We start from the raw sequence: 24,533 nt of genomic DNA, 5'->3' as shown, positions 1-24,533 counted from the left end.
AGTCGGTGATCTCAGGGGAGAGGACATAGATGTCGGGCAGCCTGGACGCTGTCCTGTGTGTTACAAGGGAAGGAGCTGTGTCCTCACGTGGACAGACAGTCCTCCTCCTGGCATATTTCATGACGAAGATGCTAAAATGGGGAGGGTGGGGCTTGATCCTCCCTCAGGGAGTGGTCTGGCAGTCCGGTGGGGCACAAGACACAGTATGGACAGGGGCATCTCGCACGTGCAGACAGCAGGGTGACACACACAATGACCTTCAGTGGCACAGATGACCCAGGTTGGGGCAACTGGTCAGAAGGAAGACAAGGGGCAGCTTACAGCTGGACCCTAGTGTTTGCAAGAAAGAGGCCGGTTGGCAGGTACTGATTCCCAGACCTGCCCCAGACGTTCTGGACCTCCTTTGACAAATTAAGGTTCTGCACTTTTTCTTGGGAATCTCTGTGTTGTTCTCCTAAATCTCTTCCAGGGAGTCAGAGGGACGGGTGCAGGAGGGGAAGGAAAGGGAGTCGAGTAAGTGGCAGGGGACAGGGGACAAGTCCTATAAACAGTCATTTCAGGATGGTTATACTGCCAGTGCCTCCATCTTTCTCCCTTTTTCTGTAGCTAGACGAAGGCAAGACTAGAAAGCCTAATTTTTCTCCCAATTTATTTGAAACTCCTCTTACTGAGGGAGAAAAATAGGTCCCATTTCTACTCATACTGTCCCCAAAGCCCTTAACTAGCCTCCAAATGTCCCAGGGTATCCCAATTGCCTCAATAATCACTTTTCCTAAGGGCTACCTCCCGGAGCCTGTTCTCTCAGATGTCCTGAAATCTTTGTTCATTTTCCTCTTTACAAGTGAGTCAGACTCAAGTCGTAACAGCTCCCCTCCCCTCCTGCCCGACCCTCTGCTTGGCAGTGGTGATGCGGTTTGCTGACGTTCCCCGATAAGAGGCATTCTCCCGCATCCCGTCGCTGGCTGTTCCGCCTCCGTGCCACTCTGTGCTCACCATTTATCATCACTGCCTCTTCTACCACTTGCAGAAAGGGAATCAGAAGCAAGCAAGTGTAGGACTCAATAAAGAGGAGAGAGCTGGAACTCTCCAACGGCTCCTGGAGAATCCAGCTTCTTGGACGAGTTTTAGGAAAGTTCTTACAGGCCTCTGAAATCCACTGACCACGGGCTTCTCCATTCTGCCCATGGTCCTCTCTCTCATTCTTTCTCTCTGTTTCTTCCATCTTGCCTCCCTTCCCTTTCCACTGTATTTCTCTCTCCCCCACCTAAGGCTTCTCTCTAGATTTGCTAACCCATAATTCTAAAATATAGCTGAGCCCTGGCTGATGTGGCTCAGTGGACTGAGTGCTGGCCTGCTCAACCAAAGGGTGGCCAGTTCAATTCCCAGTCAGGGCACACGCCTGGGTTGCAGGCCAGGTGCCCACAGTAGGGGGCATGTGAGAGGAAACCGCACATTGATATTTCTTACCCTCTCTTTCTCCCTCCCTTCCTCTCTCCCTAAACAAGTAAATAAATAAGCAAAACCTTAAAAATATATAGCTGAAATAGTTTATTCAATAAAGTTCTAGCTTCTCTATCCTTAATTTTTGAAGTAGGTAAAGCTGGGAAATTTACTTCTTAAAAAAAAAACCCCAGAAGACCCTCAGGTTAATTTTAAATTGATCTTTACTTAACTGTGGCCTCTGAATGATTTTCTTTCTGTGGGTTTGAGAAGTTTGACAGAAATCTCATTTCCTCTCTCTCGGCGCAAGGGTGTGGGGTGGAGTAGCGGGAGGGGTTCTTTAAAGGTGGAGGTTTGTCTGGTGTGTATCTAAATCTCAAAAATATGCATTTAACCAGAAAAGAATAAAAATCTTGTCTTACCGAACACGATCAGAAGTGGGGCTGTTTTTTATACGGGCACGGTAAGCTATGCGCAAAGCAGCCTGCACTTCCTGATCCACTGCTTCCATTGTTTCGTTATACAGCCCAGAGTAAATGTGGGGTACACGAGTGGAGAAGAAAACGGATATACTGAGCGCTTACCCTGAGGGTGATGGACCGAGGGGGCTTCTGTGGTGGATCCTCGTGCAGCCTGTCTCCCAGAGATGCCAAAATACGTTTCCTGTGGCCAATCAAATTGATTTTTAAAACCTGAAACAAACAGACATTTGGGTCAAATATTTCATTGGAGAAAAGTAGTTTTGCTATGTCCTGAAAGATGAAGGAATCAGAGGCGACTTGCGCCTCTGCACCATGAAAGATGTGTGAGGTCACTGCGAACCTTCGAGTCCGGAAAGAAAGAACCGCTTGAGACAGTCTCGAGCGGCAGGCAGAGAACTGGGGGCAGGAAGAGAACGCAGAGACGGTGCCCCTTCTGCGCAGGCTGCCCGAGAGTCCCGTCCTCCACCCAGCAGCCACGAGACCCTTCAAAAGCACCAGTCAAGTCTTCCCCTTCCCCAGCTGAAGTCTCCCATGGCTTGCTATTGCTCTTAGAATAAAACCTGAGTCCTCACCTGGCCTCCAGGCCCCACAGGGCTGGCTGCCCACTGTCTGTCCCTGTCCCTGCCTCCCTCCCCTCCATTGCTCGGTCACACCGGCCTTCTCTTTTCCTTGACCGTTTGTTCAGTATGCATTCTCGCCTTGGGGCCTCTACCACTGCTTGTCCATCTGCCCAGAATGCTGGGCCTGAGGTTGTCGCAGGACGCACCTTCTTGTCCCTCCAGGCACTGCTCAGGTGCTGTCCCCTCACAAGGGCCTCCCCATGCGTCCTCACTAAAAGTGCCGGGCCCCAACACCATCGAGCTCTGCTCTGTGTTTCTCTTTTTCTCGTTCTCTGAGATTATTTATGGGGTAGTGTTTGTGCGCCTCTCCCCCGCAGGGAGCTTCCTGAGAGCAGGGTCCTGGTGTGCCTTTATGGCTATTCCCCAACTCCTAAAGCAATGCCTGAAATAACAGGGGCTCAGTGAGCAGGGAAGAATGGATGTTAATATAGATACAAGCAGCAAAGTAGGGTTATAATCAAGCACTGCCTACTTGGGGGACTCTCAGTCTCCCTGGGATGGGATTTTATGTCTGACAGTGCAGCAAAGGGCACCTGGTAGACGAGATTGACAAAGAGAGTTAAGATTTGGAAAGAGCCTCTATTCCTACCCTTCCTGGAGCTTTGCCTGTGCTGCCCCTCGCAATCCTCCCTCCCCCTGTATCTGGAAGGGGCCCTTCTTGCTTTACAGACGAGGAGACGGAGGGTTAGTCAGACTGGTTACGTTGCCTATCCAAGAGCCAGTACGAGGTGGCACTGGGATTTGAATCAGTTTTGCTGATTTCAAAGCTTGTTCTACTCCAAGGTAAGCTGCAAAGTTTGGGCAGATCTCCAAATATTAATACAACATATAAATGCACTCACAAGAAATGTATTTACCCCTCCCCTGCCCACACACCATTCCAGGAGATAGCAACTATTTCTGGGTAACTGATTCCTAAAGTATACAACCCACTGGGTAAACGATTTAAAAAAATTTCTCTCTTTTCAAGGGGGGTGGGGTGAGCATTTCTTTGGGCTTTTCATCCTATATGAACATTGCATTTTTATTTGCCTATTTGTCAATTAGCATATTGACTTTTCTGCCTATATTTATTTAGATTTTAAATAAGCACTTATACTGTCCACATGCACCACATCCCAGTGATTTTACAAACCGTCACCCTTCCAGGCTGATGAACCTCCATCTTTGCGGTTTGTGTTCACAGGGCAGGTCTCCCTGGGGTCATTTTGGTGCTCTTTCTCTGTGCCGTCTCTTGCCCTAGCACAGCCGCTTAAAGTTTGTTGAAAAAAAATGCTCACAATATTCCAGGTATAAGTGAACCATGGCTTTACATTTGAACAGGATACTATTTTCTGCTTTTAATTTCCTTTTCACATGTCCCTCTCAGCCACATTTGATTTCTTAACCACTTTTGATTTCCTACTGTAGCTAAAAGGCCATCCTTTTAGTATACCAGTAGGTATACTATAGGTATACAGTAGGTTTAGCTACTGTAGCTAAAAGGCCAGCCTTCCTCATTCCAGCCTTTTAGCTACAGTAGGAATAACTAGGGACAAACACACACACTGTAAAATCTCTTAAGTCGGTTAGAGCTGATAGTTCAAAGTCCTTTAATCTTGGGAAGATGGTTTTGAATTATTTCTCCCTAAATTCCTTATTTTACAGTTGTCCACACAGAAGCCCATCTGCCATCCTTCTGCCTACTTGCATAGCCCTGTGTATTCTTTCTGCATTTGTATTAGTCAGCCTGGCATTTTGCTACCTGGAGGAGCTTGGCAGTTTTTGCAAATCTGGAATTTCACCATAAACTCCTTCTTTCAGATGATTTACAAATATACTAAGTAACGTGATCCCCGTGCTGCTAATTTGCAGGCAATGCTGTTTATATGATCCAGATAAATGCCTGTGTATTCTTGCATTGTTTCTTTTTTTCAAGCATTACGATCAAAGAACTTCCTCATTTCAGAAAAATACAAAATATGTTGGAAAAGGGTAATGTTAGTCTAAAAACACTACATTTTCTTATTCTTATTTTGCCAAAGGCTTCTATTGGAGATAGCAGTAAATTCCTTCCAGAAAATCTCCACGGCCTTTCTCCCAGTAGGTAATTGGATCTGATGCTGAGGGTGCTATCTGGGTCCTGCTAGGAAATGCTTTTTGGAGGAATACAGACATTCAAAATTATCCTGCCAAGTAATGGACACTGAACAACAAATAACTGCTGAAACTGAGCTGGTGTGACCTCTGCTGCCACTTCTGGTTTACGCTCTCACAGCTCAGTTGCAGGTGAGTGACCTGACTCCCTGGGTCTCCATTTTCTCACCTATAAAGTGAGAAGGTTGATGCCAATCTCAAATGTTGCTGGGAAGATGAAGGATGAAATTGTGAGAATCACCAGCAGAGTTTCCGGCACACAGAAGATGCAGCCTTGCTGGTGTGCTTATTCCAGCTAACGGACTCGAAGGATGCACAGAGACCCTGATCCAGAGAAACAGACACCTGGACAATTTCCTAGCTGATCATGTCAAACAAATTTGCTTGTGCTTTGCATGAAGAGACGTGGCTAACCTCGGAAAAGCCCTCATCGAAGTGATATGTACTGATGGGAATGGATCCAGTCTCTAGCTATTGGTTTAATACTAGACCTAACCTGAAAGAATGTTTGCTGTTCTTCCATGACACCCTTTAATCTGTGGTAGGAGGTAAGCTGAGCCATTTGCTGGAGCCCCATTGCTGTGTCCTCACAGAACTACCCAGAAGAGGATGGACGGGCAGACAGATAGATAAAATGAAAAATTTAACATACAGTGATGATTCACATCAAGAACATTTGGGTAACTCCTTAATTATTAGAAATGACCACGTATCACAAAAGATAATGATAACTATTACTTACTAAACATTTGCTATGCTCTCGTTCTACGTTCTAATTGTTTTAGAAACTGCACCAAGTGCATTATATGTGGGTAACATTATCATTCCCATTTTAGAAATGCAAACCCTGAGACTCAACCTTGTCTGTGGTCACGTTGCTGACAGGTCATGGCCAGGATTGCACCTGACTCTTAGCCTGCTCTTTCCCACTCACCATGCTTTTCCTCTTGGTATTAACCCCTATACCTCAGCCACACCACTGCTCATATCATTATGATATGTCTTAAGATGGTGCTTTTTATTTTGAGTTGTCACGTTCAAAACATTTAAACTGGGTCGTGACCATCTGAGAAACATTAAAATCACAGACTTTCAGTTTTGGGCGAGGCTTACTGCAGTGCTAAATCCAGACCAGAAGAGCGCAAGCAGGTACCCTGCAGAATTCCCTGTGAAATGCATAGACACATATCCGCGGCTTTTCGAAAAGTTCGCTTTACACCACTTTGCTTTTATGACAGACCTTCATTTGTGCCTGTTGTTGCTAAGAAATCTGAAGAGGATTTCTACTTTTACATAAAAAGGTGAAATTCAAAAGTAGTGTTTGTTTTGCAGAGAGCTGTTACAGAGGCAGCACACACCCCAAGCAGTGAGGGTGGCCCGCCAAACTCCTTCCCCGGGAACCACATTCTGTATCTCAGCATCAACCCGCCGCAGCTTTGGACTCTGTGAGCATCTGTGCTCTATCTCCACTTATTTTGTGCGTCTGTTATTGGTAAGATGTGTTCTAGGGTAATTTCTTCTTTGCCTTGTGCCATTTGGGCTCATAGGAATGCTCTATTTTCATGTAGTGGGGGACACCTATATAGACAAAGACCAGGAAGTCTCATCAACTCAGCAGTCAGTCCCAGTTGTCTAATAGGAGAGTGGCAGGGAGGGAGACATTTGTCTTCCAACTCAACAATATGAAATCCAATCAGCAAGACTATCACAGAGAGGATTCCAAAGAAAGATAGCCATTATGGACAAGTCAAGTCCAAGGACAGTTGGGTTTGCCTTCAGTGACAGCAGCTTAACATTTGACCATCACTGTCATCATTATAAGTGGTAGGGAAGTAGTGAACTCTTACCGCCCCAGGTACCATGACTGATGACTAGTCAGTTTACAAACACTCAGTTTTCAAAAAGCTGGAGGTGGGGGGAGGGGAAGCCAGAGCAATGGTTACTGTGGTAGAGGAAAAAATCTGTACGGTTGTCCTTACTGTGTGGGTGCACTGCATGCACACGGAGCCCAGCCACAGCAAAAGGTAAAGCAATGGTGATATACTGGGGATTTAGTTACTCTAAGATATTGACAAAATTCAGTTCAACTCAAAAAACGCTATTGAATTTCTGTCACAAATTACTTGGAGAACTCAAAGGGGAAACTTGGAGAGATCGAGCACAAATAACTACAGTGTCCAACCATTAACTAAGAAAAAATTATTATACACATGAGCATAAGAACAGGGTTCCAACTGCCAGTTCCAATAGATAAAAGTTACTGCATGTTTTCTTAATGGTTTTTACTACAACTATCATGAGAAATGTGGGTCAAAGGCAAGGAATGTTATTGAAGCAGCATGGGTCTGCTGAGTGTTGGTTCCTATTCGTCAGAGTAGGAGCTACCTCCACAAATTTCCTGCAGTGTCAATTAAACGGAAGAACTGCAGAAACCCCATCGCAAATTCCAGCACTAGGAGAATGCCTTTGCACAGTGACAATGCTATAATATTATGTCACTGTCATTTATGTGTCTGGGTTTAGCTGTGGGAATTCTGTTAGATGATTCCATGACGTTACCCTTGCACTGAAGAGCTCCCATCAGAGCAGCAGCACCAAAAGCCAGGGCACCTAGACTTCCATGTTTCCCTTTTAAAATTTAATGTGCTGCAAATTACGCATGTTAAATTTAAGGTGATGTAGATGAACCATTGTTTTTTTTCTTCATCTGTTTTTTAAAAATTGAACAATGTTTCGATTATAATAATAATAATACTGCTTTCCCATGGCAGAGACAGAAAATACAGAAAAACAAGAGAACAAGGTATCCACGGTCTATTTGCATTTTGGTGTATTTCTTTTCATTTTGTCCCCCTGATTATGCTTTGTAATGGTCACACTGTAAATATAATTTTCCCCTTAATTTTTTTTGCCCGATATTAAAGCTAAAGACTCTCAGCAGACATTTCAAGTGACCCCGTATTAGCATATTATCACTTTTAGAGAAGCATGTCAAAATTCGCTAACCATTCCCCCTTGTTGTTGGAAATTTAGTTTGTGATTCTGTTCTGGGTATCAAACATTCTACGTCCTTAAAAAAATCCTATCATCCTACAATTTCCATTTTCATGGCCACATTTGCTTAGACATGATATGAAAAACACCAATGAAAACCTCAAGAATGCATGCACATGAGTCACGAAGGAAAGTCAAGTCTCTATGTTCCGCCTGAAATCTCAGTCTGTTTATTGCCGGCTGGACCAGGGCCTCCAGGGAAAATGGCGAATCCACGTAATCTTCCTCAGTGTCACATTCTGCATTTGTGCTATTTTGGAGTTCAGATTCAGCTGACAGACGTGAAATAACACATGTAGCTGGAGTCCCCCAGAGCTTACACACGCAGCACTGCTGAGCACATGAGCCATTCCAGCTATCACGGAGCATCCTTTTCATTTCTGCATTTTACTGAGAGAGCGATTTTCACTTTGTTTTTATTTAAATGGTCTTTAGGATGAAACAGCCTTGCCTGCATTTTGAATCCCCCTTCCATTTTAAGGGGGTAGACTGTCCCCACTTTCCCTTTCTAGTTACTTGCCAACTAAGGACAGCAGCTCCCACGCAAGCCTAGATGGCTTGTCTGGCTTCTGAGTGGCCTCTTCCAACAAAACCGCAAGTGTTCCCCGGGTTTCTGGTCATCTGGAATGCCTGCACAGAAGTGGAAGTGGAAGTTGATCTGCTTTGCTCTCATCTGCAGGACTAAGACTGCAATTAAATGGGAAGGATTTCCCCCCGTCCTTGGCTACAATTTTTAAGCATTTTCCACCTGAGAGCATCCGGGCAGAAGTGCCCATGTGTCATCCAATTTCCACTCCCGCAATTCCAGGAATCATAGTTTGAAATGGCATCTAATTCCGACTGTGACATTTCCTCTCTTATTTCTTGGACTGTAATAATCTGTGTCTGGCAGTGGTATGGTGGAAGCAGAAGGTCGCGATATTTGTTTTTTTTTCCTCTCACTCTTCTTCTAGCTAAGTGATCTTTTACACCTTTGCATTGCAATGTAAGAGGGTTAATGATAATCTCATTCAACAAACATTTATTGAAGGTCTTTCACATACACCATTATGCTTTGCAATTTGTGAGCCACAAAGAAGAAGAGAAAAATCCAGTCTTCTAGGGCTATCAATCTAGCAGTTGGAAAAATGTTTTCAAATTGTGTGTGTATATTTGTATATTTCTATCGATTACATATCCATATCCATCCATCGGACCATCTACCCATCTAACAAATACATGTGTCTACACAGCCTTCCAAGACTAAAAGAGAGTTCTGTAGATTGAATAAGAATGACTAGGAAGCTGCTCAGGAAATTACAAAGCACTGAACTATGGCATTATTTCTCTCTTAAGTATAACAGAAACTTAAAACTTTCTTACTCTATCCTTGAATAACCCTAACCGCAACATTTTGAATATTATCTTTGTTATGTAAATGTACAATTTTATGGATATCTCTGCATAGATTTTAGGTTAAGAACCATGCCTTTCATTTCTCCAGCCCTCTCTCCTATTATGTATAATTCCTTCGACTCTAGCCAGTCTCCCCTGTCTCCAACAGTGTCTTGCAGGTCTTTCTGGCCCACATACACAACACCTTTGCATATTTTGGAGACTTCACTCCTCTTTTCATTAGACTCTTGCAAGCATGAAATCAAGATCCACCAAAAGCCTTCCTTGCTCCCCGTGGACTACAGCAAACTCTTTCTCTGAATTTCTCTAGTAGTCAACCAGACTCTCAGCTCTGGAAGGTCAGACACAGTGTGGCTACATCATAGGGTCCTCACAGCACCTAGCACATGTGTACACCCTTCGAGGGGCATCTCTGAAATCTCAGATCTCACCCCTTATGCATGGACAACAAATGAAGCAGGGTAGATGTCTCTGGAAGGCAAAGAGGGCAAGCAAAGAGCGCCCATACCCTATTTCTTTCCCTTTCGACTCTCGAGAGTTTTCTCTTCCTTCTGAGTTGTAGTACCTTGGTTGCTTTACCTCAGTTGCTGTGGGTGATGTAAAACTTCCTTACCCTCTACTGTCTGTAACTCCTTTCCTCTACCTCGGACACTTCATCTAAGGAAAAAAATCACTCTGACTAGGTTTTCCAAATGTTCTTTTCCTTTTGTTATTACTTTTCAAAGAAACTGTTACTGAATAATAAGCAAATAACAGTTTGTATGACAGATGCCATCTGAATGCACTTGTATTAACTTATGAGGAAGAAAAGAGGTTCCAAGTTAAATGGCTCCAGAGAGAGCAAAGGACGGTGGGAACGAGGCGGGTGGGCAGGTAGTGGTGTGTGTGTGTGTTCTGAGGATAGTCTGTTTCAATAAACAAGAAATACTAATTATGAAGAAATGAGAAAATCTTTGATGGAAAGAGAGACCTTAATTGTATAATTGCCTCTGAGCATTTTAAGGGTTCTGGAGGTAGAAAGGCTTCTTTTGTAATCAAGGAGAATCTTAGGTTTATTTGTAAAGCTCTCTGAATTACCTCTTGATGAAGGTACTAATTTTCTGATTATATTTTCACATAAACATTACTCCGGAAGATTAAAAAATTCAAACCAACCAACCAATCAGTTCTTAACCAATTTCCCTGTGAAGTTACTTTTAAGTACAACTTGCTGCAAATTCAGTTTTCTTAAGAAAAATTTGGTTTGCATTGCTCATAAGCCACTCATCAGGATGACTTAAGGAAAAATTTGTTACAAAAGAAAAAGGGAAACATGTGCTATAATTCACATGTGAAGTTATTCTTGGAAATTTGATGATGGGCTAATAGCATTTAATATCTGCAATCTCTTTGCACTATTATTGATACATAAAAATGCTCTGCAAACCTTAGCCTGATAGCTCAGTTGGTTAGAGCCTTGTCTTGATACACCAAGGTTGCAGGTTTGATGCCTGGTTAGGACACATACAAGAATCAACCAGTGAATGCATAAGTAAGTGGCACAAGAAATTGATTTTTCTTTCTTTCTCTCTAACATCAATAAATGCAAATTTAAAAAGTGCTCTGCAGCTGAAGAAGTAGAGAGGCCACAGTTTTGCTTATATTTTGCTAACTACACAGGTTATTTATTGTTACTGAGGGTTTTTTTCAACTTATTTCCTTTCATTTTGAGATCATAAAACTTAGATTCCTTATTACATGACCGATGTGGTCAATAATGTAAATAAGATGATCTTTAACAAAACTCAATATTAACATATGTCTATATATTATAAATTAAATTGAAATACGCAAAATACATAAATATACCCATATTTGTAAAGAGAAGCTTTAAGATAATCCATCTCAAGAGACCATCCTAGGTTAGTGAAGGCCTGATTATTCAATGGTTGGATCATAAATGGTCTCCTTTTCTGCTCTTTTGCTGCCTTCTCCTTGCTACTTAGCTAGTCTAATAGCACATAACACCCTCCATCAGCGGGTAAAAGAGGGAGAGAGGCAAAGAATTCAAACAAGTCAATTCTGTTTTTTTTTCTTTTGGTCAGCAGCTGTGATAAGAGAATGTGGTGTGGGAGGAGGCAAAAATCTAATCTAAAACCAGCTAAAATTAAGGTCTAAAAAATCCGTGTATTCTACTGGCCCAGAAAGTTACTACTGCTCTTTAGGACTGGGTGATAGCATGCTTTGGCCGGTGTGTAGAGGGAACAGGATGTGAAGGGCTTAAGGAAGCATTTCTAAGGAAAGCCGATGCTGCTCTTAGTCCCAAGGACAGGCTCAGGATGAGGGAGCAGGATGACAGTGGGAGACAGATTCTTTAATAATCCCTTTTCTTCCATTGTTCCCCCTACCGTCATTGGCTATCTTCTCCCTTATCTCTTGGAGAATCACATAAAACTGGGACTCACCATTTACCCATCGGAATGGCTAAAATGAAGAAGACCGACAATGCTAGGTGGTGGTGAGAATGTGGAGCAACTTGAACCCTCATATTGCTAGTGAGAATGAAACCGATAATCTATTTTTGGGGAGATTGCCAATATCTCACACTATGACCCAGTTTCTTACCATACGACCCAACAAATCCCCTCCCAGTTAGTAACCCAAGAGAGAAATGAAAACATATAACCACACAAAGATCTGTAAATGAATACTCAAATGGCAATTTTCATCACAGCAGAGAACTGGAAGTAATCCAAATGTCCCATGAGCTGGTGAATAGATAATTAAAATGCAGTATATTCAAGGCAACGGACTGCGGGCACATGCTGCAGCAGGGACAAAGCCAGGCATGTAAGATTACATGTTGTATGATCCCACTCATGTGATGACTCTAGAAACTATAACACTCTATCTGGGGAAAGCAGATCAGATGAATGGCTGTCTGGGGCAGATGGCCCCGGGGAGCGAAGACTGACTGTCGTGGCCATCAGGAAACTGTTTAGGGTAAAGGAAATGTTCCGAAACCAGTTTGCATGAATGGTTGGACAACTGTATAAATTTACTAAAACGCACTGAACTATATACTTAAAATGGGTGATTTTATGATCTGCAATTATACTGCAATAAAACTGTTAAAAATGAATAATGCGGGGAAAGCACCCAGTATTCCGTAAGTGTAGGATGAATAGGGCCATTCCTGAGGCTGTAACTCAGGTTGCTCCAGACAGAAACGACGGGCCTCCTGGCATGTGCCCTTTACCAGCTGGGCTGAAGGGTGGGCCATGCAGAAACTGCACGGTGTCCGGTACATTTCAAGAGAAACGCGACTCAGAGGGAAGCTCTGCTCTGGCTGCCCAGTGTTGTTTAGCTATAGGTTCACGGGGGAGCAGGATATTCTTTCTTATCTGTGTACAATAAATTAGTACCTATGACTTCCCATACGTATTCTTGAGTCTTAAATCCTCCTAGCCACGACGCTTCGGTAAGATGTTAATGCTTTCTAAATGCTTACAGCAAATGGTCTGTGAATGTATGAAAGGAGTGTAGGGATCCCTGGGAGCAAATGCAGGTTCCGCAGGGGTAAGGAAGGGGTGGTGATAAGGAGATTACCTCAAGCGCTGGAGAATGAGGTTGCGTTCTAAGCACTAATCACTTCCATAGGGTGAATGGAGACAAAATGACTTTCTGGCCCAGAAAGAGCCAATGGAATAGACTGGCAATGTGACTACGGTTTAATCGGTGATGCCGAAACCCAGCTAAACGAAGAAGGTATAGTGTCAGGGTGGGGTGGGCCTGGAAGCTAGAGTAGAGGGCAGATTCAGGCAGTGAAACAATGGATAGAAGGATTAGAGAGCCAAGTGCTGGCAGCAGGACTGAGAGAGTGCTTGAATCTGGAGTAAGTAAACTCTTTGATCACTTAAGAGGTGTTCTCTGCCAGTGGACATGGGTTATTTTGCTAGTCCTTCTATTGATCCTAATGAGACATCCCTCCAAATTCTCTTTCCTCCTATATCAGAGTCAGTAATCCCAGAGTCAGTTTTCTAAATACCAGGAATGGAAGTGCTGAAGATGGGGAGGTGGGGAGCCTTGGGTCACAGTTAGAGAATTCTCCCCACCCTTCAATAACAGATGGAAAGTCTTTTTTTTCCTTCTTCTACTAATTCTAGAGAGAGGAGAAGGGAGGGAGCAAGAGAGGGAGAGAAGCAGCAATGTGAGAGAGAAACATCGGTTGCCTCTGGCACAAGCCTCGACCGGGGACTGAACCTGTAACCTAGGCATGTGCCCTGACCAGGAATTGAATCCACGACCTTCCGGTTTGTGAGATGACACCCAACCAACTGAGCCACAGCAGCCAGGCCAGACTGAAATTTGTTTTAAATAAAATTTTTATTTATTGATTTTTAGAGAGAGAGAGTAAGGGGGAAAAAAGAGAACAGAGACCGAGAGAGAAACATTAACTTGTTCCACTTACGCCGGCACTGACCGGTTGATTCCTTTATGTGCTCTGACAGGACATCAAACCTGCAGCCTTGGTGTATTGCGATGATGGTGTAACCAACTGAGCTACCTGGCCAGGGCCCAGATCAGGAATCTCCATACCCTCTTCTCTCATCAACGAATTCAGCACCACTGAGGCACAAGAATCTGCCCCGCAGGCACAGCGATTAGGAGCAGAGCTCAGTGTCAGGGCGACTTGGGTGAACCTGACTCTGACACTATGCATGACTCTGGGTCAACTACTTAACCTCTCTGGGCTTCACCTAACTCATCCAAAATACTGGGGTTAAAAAAATAGTGTGTCTGCTGCTTCAGTGTTGGGATTAAATGAGACACGTGAAAAGTACTTAGCATAGTGCTTTGCATCAAATGAGTCTCAATAAGCAGGAACTCATTCCGCTTCTTCGGCCCAGTGTTCTGCACCGAAGGGCTGAGCCCACCGCACATCAGTGCCACAGCCCGAAACACTGCAGCCGCTGGTCAGACGCCTTTCCTCTGGCAAACACCCCCGTGCCGTCAGCCACTCTTCTTTCCAAACTTCAGTGGTCTCATTAAAAGTAAGTTTTTGCTGCATTATATTAATTTCCCTTTTGTTTGACAGGGTTCTTAGTATGAGGTTGACAGAACAGGAGAATGCCATGGATATAGTCTTTGATTCCAATAGAGCCCTGATGAAATTTTTCATGATCTATAAGATGGGGGTGCTCTACGAGAAGAATTAATTGGGATCACAGCTGGCTATCCATCCACACCCAAAAGACTTGATAAATGACGCTGTCGCAGCCTGTAGGGGGACCACTGATTGAATGCCACGGGGCTCTCTGCCTCTGCCTTCTACTCTATTCAATATTTTCATTAATGGCATCAAAGCAGACGAAAGAGGAATGGTTATCAGGTTTTTCAGTGACATAAAGCTGTGAAGGATATTTAACATGGTAATAGGTTCCAAGGCAAAATTCAACACTTCCCTCCGCCCCCCCGGCCAGGCTGAAAGGCCATGCTGCCACTAAACAGATTCAGCTTAAGAGGGATAAATGTAATGCCCTCCATTAAGGCTCCGAAAGAAATCTGTTGTGCAAGTTCAAGATGGGAGGGGATATGGCTTCACCACAGTTTCAAGAAATACCTGAGTTTTCATTTGGACCCGAGGAGAGGTTTAGTGGAAAGAACTCGAGACTAAGGGGCAGTGGGGGCAGGGAACACGCCTGTATAAAATGACTTCGCAAAACAAATCATCTCATTTACCTTACCACCCAGTCTTAAAGGTTGGTAATTATCTCTCCGATATAAATTAATAAGCTGGGACTCAGGAAGCTTAGAAACTTGCCAGAGTAGGTGATAGCCAGGATGTGAGTTCAGGTCTGACCTCCAAAATTCATGCTCTGTCTTTCCATGGTACCCTGGTGCCATTTCTCTCCTAGAGATGCTGAGAGGCTCCACTGAGACAATTTTTTAACAGAAGAGCCCAGCACAGTGCCTGGCACACATCCTCTGTTCAAAAGTGCTTGGTCTGGCCCTGGCCCATGTGGCTCAGTGGGTTGGGCATTATCCTGCAAAATGGAGGACCACTAGTCCAATTCCTGGTCAGGGCACAAGCCTGGGTTGCAGGTATGGTCCCTGGCTAGGCGTGTACAAGAGGCAATGGATAGATGTTTTTCTCTCACATCATTGTTTCTCTCCCTCTCTTTCTCCCTCCCTTCTCCCCTCTCTAAAATAATAAATAAATAAAATTTAAAAACTGGTCTGTTCTCGGGGACACATTTTGTTGTAAGGCTGTGTGTGTATTTTTAAATGACTGGCACTTTATTACAGTAGATCTGCAGTTTACTCAGTCTTTCCAAATTTGTCCATTAATACAACGATCACAGAATTGACTCATCAATTTTTAAATATTCCTTTCACTCTTACACTGTTATTCCAAAATGCGGAATTCCACCAGAGAAAGCTCTGGCTAGGAAGGTGGTAGTGAGAATTTGAGGGCAATCTGAAATCTGTCAGTCAGTAATGATTCCCAGATAATGAAAACTTTTCTTCTTAAATTAAGGTAATTCGCAAGGGCTGCATTAGTGGTTTAATGTTGCACATTTACATGATAAAACCTCAGTTACCTTTAGATAATGAGGTGGTGTGTTATGTAACCTTAGTATAATGATATGCAGGTAGAATGTACAAAATTTTCACTTAACTCAATGAATTAATTAGTATATTCTAGGTTAAATGCTTTTTCCCTCATTGCTGGAGTCTTTATTGAAATTCTTCTTAAATATATAAAATGTTTTATATTTATTCTATAACATTTGGAATTTTTCCTAAATATGTGTATGTTTAGAATATAATATATAAATATATTAAAATATATATTTAGGATTTCAAATATTATATTGTACATAATATATAGTCTCCATAGATCTCTATATAGAGCCAATATTATATATAATACACCTATAACATAATAACATTTAATCTCTATACAGCTAATATGCACACATACACACACTCTGCCCCTCCCCTACCTAAACGCTGTTTACTAATGGCCCTTGATTCTTTCCTGGGTCTCTGGAGACCCGCTGGTACCTGAGCCATGTGCTGTGAGGATCATGAGTCCCTGGGCCTCGGTACTGCTGCCGGAGGAGGCTGAGAAAGCCCCTCTGGCCCCGGCATCATCCCAGTTTTGCTCTTTTAAATAAGAACTTAGGAGCAGTTGTTTGTCAGAGTCTTTTGCATTAAAAGCAGGGGCTGACAACATTAGCTATGTGAAAATTCCAGTTAATGGAGGGTTTATAGTAAAATGTGTAATTATTCTTTGGTGGGGGGTGGTGAGCTCCTTTTAACTTTCTCTCCTTCCTTCTCTTTGCCTTGGCTCGCCATGGTCCACAAAGCGGGAGGATGGGGAGAATGCAGAGTCATTACAAAGATGGGGCCATTCGCTGCTGCTGCTGCTGGGCCTGTCCCCGATCCTGGCAAGCAGAGGGACGGCCTTGGTGAGTGACCGGGTTGCCCTGGGCAGTGGACACGCTGAGAACCTCTGCAGTACACCGTCTCACACAGATGTGGAAAGAAGTGGTGTTTCTGGGGATGGAGCATTCTTCAGGGGCCAGAGCCCCTGTGATAAAGTGGGACACTCCCTTCAGGTGTTTAAGGCACAGAAGCTTTGCCTTTTTTTTTGGGATAGCCTTCATCTTTTCTCTGACAGGTGAACCCTACTCACCTTTCAATAATTCAAGACCAAGTTCAATGACTACGTTTGTGAAAGATGAAACTTCTACCAAACCCTTGTCATCCAGCCCCTGCGACCCATCATGCTGTGCTAAAGCCAGGTGTTTACATGTTCCCTTTTCTAGACCAAAATCTTCTCGTGAACATGTTAAAAGCAAGCTTATCTCCTTATCCTCCTAGCATGTAGTATATCAGAAGGTGGCTCAAAACTACACCCAAGCAGCTCTGGCCGGGTGGCTCAGTTGGCTGGATTGTTGTCCTGTACATCAGAAGGTTGGGGGTTTCTGGTCAGGGCACATAGCTACGCTGCAGGTTCGATACCTGGTTAGGGCACATATGGGAGGCAACTGATCAGTTTTTCTCCTTCATATAGACGTTTCTCTCTCTCTCTCTCTCTCCCCCCCTCTTCCTCTCCCTCTCCCTCTCTCTAATATCAACAAACATATCTTCGGGCAACAATTTAAAAAAAAACTTAAACCCAAGCAGACCAAAACAAAGAAATCTCCAAAAAAAACCAAAATAACAGCAACAGACCTTTTAGTAACAAACTATAGAAACCAACCCTGAAAGTATAGTCTTAGCAACAGACCTTTTAAATGACAGTACCAATTTAGTCATGCTCTAACAAGAAAAAAATCTACTTAATGCACTGTATGAAAAGTGAAGTATCAGGTTTGTGTCAGGTTTGCAAGCTTGTTGACCAAATTCATGGGCTCAAAACAAAAAAGTGAGAAGAACTATGCTTCCCCAAAATTAGATGCTGAACGATCACATGGAAAAGCAATATTCCTTACTTGCAAACGCAATTCAATAAAATAACAGGGCTCCAATGAAAACAAGCAATAAGCAGTGTTTTAGCATTTGGTAGAAAACAAGGTTTAATATGCAATCGTCATTATCCTTCATTACCTACACGTAACGTCATTTGCACAGTGAGAAATTATTCATTTTTACTTCAAGATAATGGCAATACTAAGCCAGACAGAAAAACACATGATGAAAAATCGGTAATTTGTTCTTATATTGCCCTAGAATGTTGAAAATATGGGGCATGTCATTAATTAATTAATATAATGTTATTCACGTAGTGGGCACTTGGTATCCATGAAATGCATAATTAATGATGAAAATGCCACAGTGTTAATATCATATCTACTGATTACGCCACATTTTTTCCAGCCATGCTTAAATTATATCTTACTGAAATTTCTGGTTTGATTTTTATGGAATACAAATAATTTACGAAGAAATAAAAAAGATGAAGATTTTAAATGCCAAAGTTTACTTCCAATATATGAAAGAATAATTGTTTGCCAGTTAGAAGTATTTTAACCTCAACTTTTGAAGAAACTTACTAACACCGTTTCAGACCAAATGCCTCAACTGTTGAGAGCCCATATTTCAATTCCTTGAGATAAAAGTGACTTTCCTTTCCCCAGCCTTTCTTGTTTTTATTTAGTAGGTTTAATCTCTTCTCTCATCAAGGTTCATAAAAAATGAGATTTATTTCTCAGGAACGTGGACGAAATGTGTTGAAGGCTCCCCGCAGAAAAGCCAGGAGCAGAGGTAACAATCAGCGCAGAATCCTGAGCTCCTTGACTGTGGTGTCTCTCAGAGAAATGTCGCCTATGAGAAATGCTAATTAAGGAGCCTGGGAGACAAGCGATGCTACCTTTCCTCACACAACATTTAAAAAAACAAGTGTTATTAGCATCGTGGTTTCATGAAGCATGTGAATCTTATATAAGTATGGCTTATTTTGGTTTCCTAAAAAAAAAGATAGCATTAGGGCAACCCCAAATTTGAATAATTTGAATAGCGAATCTGAGGGAAAAAATCTCACCTATGTACGAATTTAATAAAATGCAACTTCTCAAACATTTTTCCTTATTTCATACTCCTTTATATGGGTATCTGCAAAATCTCTAGTCATGATGCTAAAAAAGATTATTTTAATTTTAAAATAGTAATGCTGCCCTCATTTATGAGGATTTTCACATGGAGACAGGTTTTATAAACCGTTCATCCCAATATAAAAGGGCATAAATTCAAGAGTGTTTATTTACACTTAGAATTTGAATTTATTCCTTGGAACAGCCCGGTGGCTAATATCTCGTCTATATGCAAGGTCAGATAGATGCAGATCTCCAGTTAATTTGACCTGACCACAAGCAATGCATTAGGAAGCTGGGGGATCCGAATTGATTATTAAAACAACAGAACAAATTGGGCTTTGTCTGATGAATGCAGGTTACTTGATGATTAAATCATCATGTGTACAGAAAATTTACTAAGCTTCCAAATGAGACAAACAGACACTCCCATGGCATTCTTACTATTTAGAGCTCTATGTCAATTAAATTAAAAAAATCAATTTTCTAAAGCTCAGCACTAAGCATGGTTTTTTTTTGCTCATGTCTTTGCTGAATTCTCTCTCAGGAAGTGGAAGGGCCTCTTGTTGCCATATGTTCTGCCCTATTGTCCTATTCCCCACGGCCGGGGACTTCTGGGAAGATGGATAATTTGGATGTGAAATATCAGAAATTGTAAGCGCCTGGTCTCCCTTGAGCAGATACTTCTTTTCTAAGTGTTCAGTTGCTCTTTGATTAAAATTTAGGCAAAATGCTTCCTTTGGAGGCTGTTTGCCACATAATGTAGGTGATGGGGACCATAGAAACAACATTAAAGGAGAAAAAAAGAAAGATTCTCTCCGATTCCTGCCAACACTTCCTTCTTCCCAGCGCCCAGGCCCACCACGACCCCCCCACCCCTCCCCGCTGACACCAGACAAGGGTAGAGCGCTGTAACGGAGCATGGAGTTTCTACTGCTTGTTACTGGAAGTGCACACACTGCTCCAGGAAGATAGCAGATTAAGGAACCACAGCACATTTGATAAAAGTTGGTCACTGTGTCCTTCACAGCGTTGTTATAGTTCTACAGTTCTGGAAGCTCCTGTTTGGAGAGTGACCCCGTGGTGGGGACCCCCACGAGGCACCTGTGGGACACAGTTATTCATCGGCAAATACGCTTCAGGGATGGACTGCGTCAGCCATGTTAGGTGGCTTAGGGGCACAAAAATGAATGGGACATAATTATTGCCTTGAAGAGCTTCTGGTCTAGTGGGGAAGAAGCTGCTGGTCTAGTAGGGAAGACAAGGAATTACTAGGCAAAGCGACAGCTGCCCTAAGGGAGTACATTCAATGTAACAAAAGGGCAGAGGAAGGGGTGGTGACCTTGGCCCCGGGGAGCTATGGTTGGCTTCACAAGTAGGAGACAGGCTTGCAGGGATGAGTAGGAGTTTGCAGGTTCTGAACTAAGCGAAGGGAATTCCAGGCAGAAGAGATACCATGTTCAAAAGCACAGAGGTATGCAAGAACATGACATGTCTGTTTATGGTCTTAAAATTTTATGTATGTCCCTGTTTAGTTTCAGCAAGTAAGAACTGTAGGTGTGAGTGGCAGGAGGGGAAGTGGTGAAGGTGGGCTATGGCCAGATTTCAGGGCACTCTAGACACATTTATCTTTCAACTTAATTAAATTAGACAATACATGTAAAGTGCTTCCAACAATACTTTGCCATATATTCAAGGTGGCTTGTTTTTATTATTCTGAGATCCTTGGGAAACCTCTCAAATTTTAAAGAAGGGAAATGATGAGATCAGAGTTGGTGACATCAGAGATCTGGATGGCTTATAACAATAATTTTGATGTCACTGTTGAGAATGCATTGGAGTAAGGAGATCTCGTCCACAGATTAGTAAACTAAAATAGTTGGAGTGAGTAAGGATGATGGCCAAGAATTAAGTCTTGTTCACCACTGTATTCCAAGTCCATTGTAGTGGCTGCACATAGTAGGTACTCAAGACATAGTCACTGAATGAATAAGTGAATGGCAATGAGGGGAAGGAGCACATCGGAGGAGTATCGAGGTGGCGGGAAGGGCAGGGATGGTGAGTGTTACTCATGGCTGGTAAAGGGGAGGAAATGGGACTTGAGAGAATGGTGTTGCAGAAAGGAGGGGAACAGGTTTGGGGGGTGCGTGGGGGAAACAAGGCTCTGTGATCCCACTTTCCATGCAGCTGCTGGGTTCATTCTCTCCTGAGTGTTGAGAAAAAGCGACCAAGGGCGGGCAAAGGACCCTCAACACAGGCACTGAGCTGGGTGCTTTCCTGTTACCTCGTTTAATCCCCACAAATTATCTCTGAGTTTGGTATTGTTATTCTTATTTACAAGTGGGGAAACTGAGGCTTAAGGTGGCATATTAATTAGGTGGCAGAGGCAGTGCTGTTTCCACTCCACCATCCTGCCTCCCCTGTGAAAGCGAACATTTGGAATAAGGTACGTTCCACGTTCAGGAAGCTCGTGCCTGGAGAGGGGCGGTGCTTTGCGAAGAAACGAAATCATGACTTTTGTTAACCTTCTGCTTCATTCCTACTCCCAACATGTCTCCCCTATCCACAGAGTTGTTGTACGGAACCAAAAAGGGAAGTGAACATCCTTTAAAAATTATACCAGCATTCTCTAAAAATCAGGTGATCTAAAAAACGAGAAGAAAATACGTCCGGATTCTCGTTAAGGAATTCCAGAAAAGTGCAGGAGATGACGGAAGCTGGAGGCTGAATTAGGGTTGTTCGGCAAAGGCATCGTTTTCAACCGTGATTCAGACCACTGATTGAGTTGTGAAGGGTCAACTTTGCTGAAATATGAAAATCTGGAGTGGAGGGGTGGGAAAAGAATGAATTTCGCCTTCCACAGTAAGACAATTCAACAATTCTATTGTTTTCAATCCTTTTTCAAGAAGGCTCGATTCTGCGAACTGACAGGCACCAGAGGGGAGGCGGGAGGGGGTAACAGGAGGGAAAGGGGAGAGGGTCATCAAGGAACACGTATAAAGGACACGTGACAAAACCAAAGGGGGTTAGGATTGAGGGTGGGGGTTGGATGGCTGGGGTGGGGGGGGGCGCTGAGTGGCGGGGGGATGGAGACAACTGTACTTGAACAACAATGAAAAAAGAGAGAGAAAAAGACAAAAAGAGAAGGCTTGGTTCTGAATAAACCTAAACTCATACCACTTGTGTCTGCAACGTTCCCTCAGGGACCGGGTGGGGCCAGGGCTGGTGGGGAGCAAGGGGCCGCTGGGTGAGACGTGCCTTCTTCTGGGGCTGGGTGAAGCCTCTGCACAGCGTGGCGGGACTGTGGAGAGCATGGTGACGGATGTCAGTCCCATCACAGTGCTGGCAGACTGAGCAGAGGCTGCACCCCCATTCTCGTGGTAGCCACAGCGCCTAGCACTCAACGACATCGCTGTATGTCATTAAAACGTATGTTGTGTCGTGTGCACTCTTCCCTTTACTCTTCAGAGGGCTGGTCTCGGCCTGGAGAGGCCTTCCACGGCCACCGTCTCTAAGCGGGTCCTTCCTGCGACTCTCACTTACTGCACTCTGTTCATTTCTCCCACAGTTCTTTTTCGAATTTATAATTACACACCTGCTTGTTTGCTTACTTAATGCCTCCCTCTCAAACTAGAATGTAGGCCCCACGAGGTCAGGCAGCATGTCCACACGTCCACCTGGTTCAGCCCAGCACCCAGCACGGGCCTGGCATGTTGTAGGACATTAGAACCGATTTGTTTTTTTTAATGAACAAATGTTGCAAACCCTGAGATGGTGAGGCAAGTGACAGCAGAGCGGAGGGCCACTGTGCCCCTGGGGGATCTTGCTCCACAGTCAGCCTTGGTTATGATCTGGGCCCAGGAGTGGAACAGTGGATTGGCTCACGTGTGGACTGAGGCCACCTCTCTGGTCTCATCAGCAAGACATGGCAGCCAAGTGAAGGGACTGGTCCACACACATGCCCCCAAGGAGAAGCACATAGACACCACTATCCCCCAGCCCCGCAGGAGTTTCCTCGCTCTCCCAGTTAAATACGCATGCCATATAAAAATAATGGTGCAGACAGAAGGGCTTGCAGTTGCTCAAAGCAGCCCAGGGAAGTGTCGGAACCGCGCAGTGGGCGGCAAGAGCGCCAGGGGAGTCAGAAATGTGCCAGCGGTGGGGATGGAAACTACTCCAGGAGACAGTACTGTGGGAAACAACTGGCACGTTTTAGGGCACGCGGGGTTCTGGAACTGCATTTGTTCCCCGGCGTCTCCGTCCCTGAATTAAACTAAGACTTAAACTGAGTGGATGATATGTAGCGACACGGCTGGAAAGGGACATGATGACTGGTTTACAGGTGAGGCTTTATGCATAATTTACCACGTCAGATCCTTACAGCCTGTATTGAAAGTAATAGTACCCTTTATTCTACAAATGAGGAACCAGGCTCAGGGAGGTTATACAAGCAACTAAGTCTGTTAGATTTCAACACCTGCACTTTTCTTTACCATGGAGCCGAAGCTGGGTAACTGTTTAGGACATAGTCCTAAGTTCCTTATTGCAATGTCATTTCTTTAAAAAAATTTTTTACACAGATTTTGTTTATTTATTTTTAGTGAGAGGGGAAGGGAGGGAGAAAGAGAGGGAGAGAAACATTAATGTGTGATTGCCTCTCAAACACCCCCAACCAGGGATCTGGCTCACAGCCCCGGTATGTGCCCTGACTGAGAATCGAACTGGCAACCCTGTGGTTAGCAGATCAGCACTCAATCCACTGAGCCACATCAGCCAGGACTGCAATGTTGTTTCTTACACACCTTTCAGATACTAGGGATACATTTCTGACGGCATTGCAAAAATGGTGGCTTCCCAGTGACGGGATGCATTTTCCATTCGGAAACACAATTAGGGCAACAACGACTTGACTTCCTCGATGTTAAACTAACACGGCAGCCATTGAGAATGTTACCTGTTTCCCACCGAATGGTTTTAATTTTTTCAAAACAGTTCTTTTCTAAGAAACTGCATCCTTAAAAACTCTCCCCTTGCAAAATAATTATTTTTGGGTCAATATCTTCTCCTGACAATTCTTAGGAAAGATACATGAATTCCACACACAAGCTATAGTTGTCAAGAGAGTTGAAATATGCAATAGGCATATTTTAGTCCCCAGACCTGTTCTGATGTTGCATTTTGCTGATCTGCTCATCCTGAAAGGCTTTGGTGCCTGAAATATCCCCACACGTCATTTATTGCTGCTTAATGTGCCTATTTGTGAACTTTTGAAAATAGAAGCACATTCTGGAACATACTTAATTTTTAAGTGTTGAAAATGACCACTTCTGGTCTTCACCCAAACTGCATAGTGTACATGGCACACCATGTACACCACAGGTGATCAGTAATACAGTACTACTAAATGAAGAACATAAATGGAGGTTAAACGATTCTTTTAAAAACAACTGTATCCAGTTAAAATAATATATAATTTCTTGGATTGCATTGATTCAAAAGCTGTATATACAGTTGGTGTGAAAAGTTTGGGAAAAGAGAATGAAGAATTCAAAAGTGGCTCTTGGCCAATGACTTATAAAAAACAATGCCTTCAAATATTTCGGAACTGCAAATGCCTTTGCTGTCCTTCCCATCCCCTCTTTACACCCGGCATTGTCAGGGATCTTGGCATCCACTGCAAATTAGCCTGTCATCTGGGTCCTTAAGTATGGGGAGTATCCACTTCGCTCCCTCAAAGGTGCACCATGTTTCTCAAAAGCACAGGTAGGCAGACCTACACTTTAAAGTCCAGGGTGGGGTTATGTGCTGGAACTCTGGTGTTC

General features: G+C 43.5%; 1 protein-coding gene across 11 annotated transcripts in view; it reads right to left on the bottom strand.

The window, feature by feature from the left end:
• The window catches only part of ANKS1B (ankyrin repeat and sterile alpha motif domain containing 1B), an 830,913-nt gene that overhangs the window by 72,605 nt on the left and 733,775 nt on the right, over positions 1-24,533 (bottom strand). For all 11 annotated transcript variants that reach the window (XM_045826440.1, XM_045826441.1, XM_045826442.1 and 8 more), the window contains one exon: positions 2,025-2,132. In XM_045826440.1, the coding sequence (XP_045682396.1) occupies positions 2,025-2,132 (108 nt within the window). The remainder of the gene's footprint in view (positions 1-2,024; positions 2,133-24,533) is intronic.

The sequence above is a fragment of the Phyllostomus hastatus genome, unplaced genomic scaffold (genome assembly GCF_019186645.2).
Source record: "Phyllostomus hastatus isolate PE091 unplaced genomic scaffold, TTU_PhHast_1.1 phas_scaffold_755, whole genome shotgun sequence".
In the NCBI taxonomy this organism is placed as follows: domain Eukaryota; kingdom Metazoa; phylum Chordata; class Mammalia; order Chiroptera; family Phyllostomidae; genus Phyllostomus; species Phyllostomus hastatus.
Note: the sequence above shows the minus strand (reverse complement) of the source record. Positions and strands in the feature narration are given on the sequence as shown.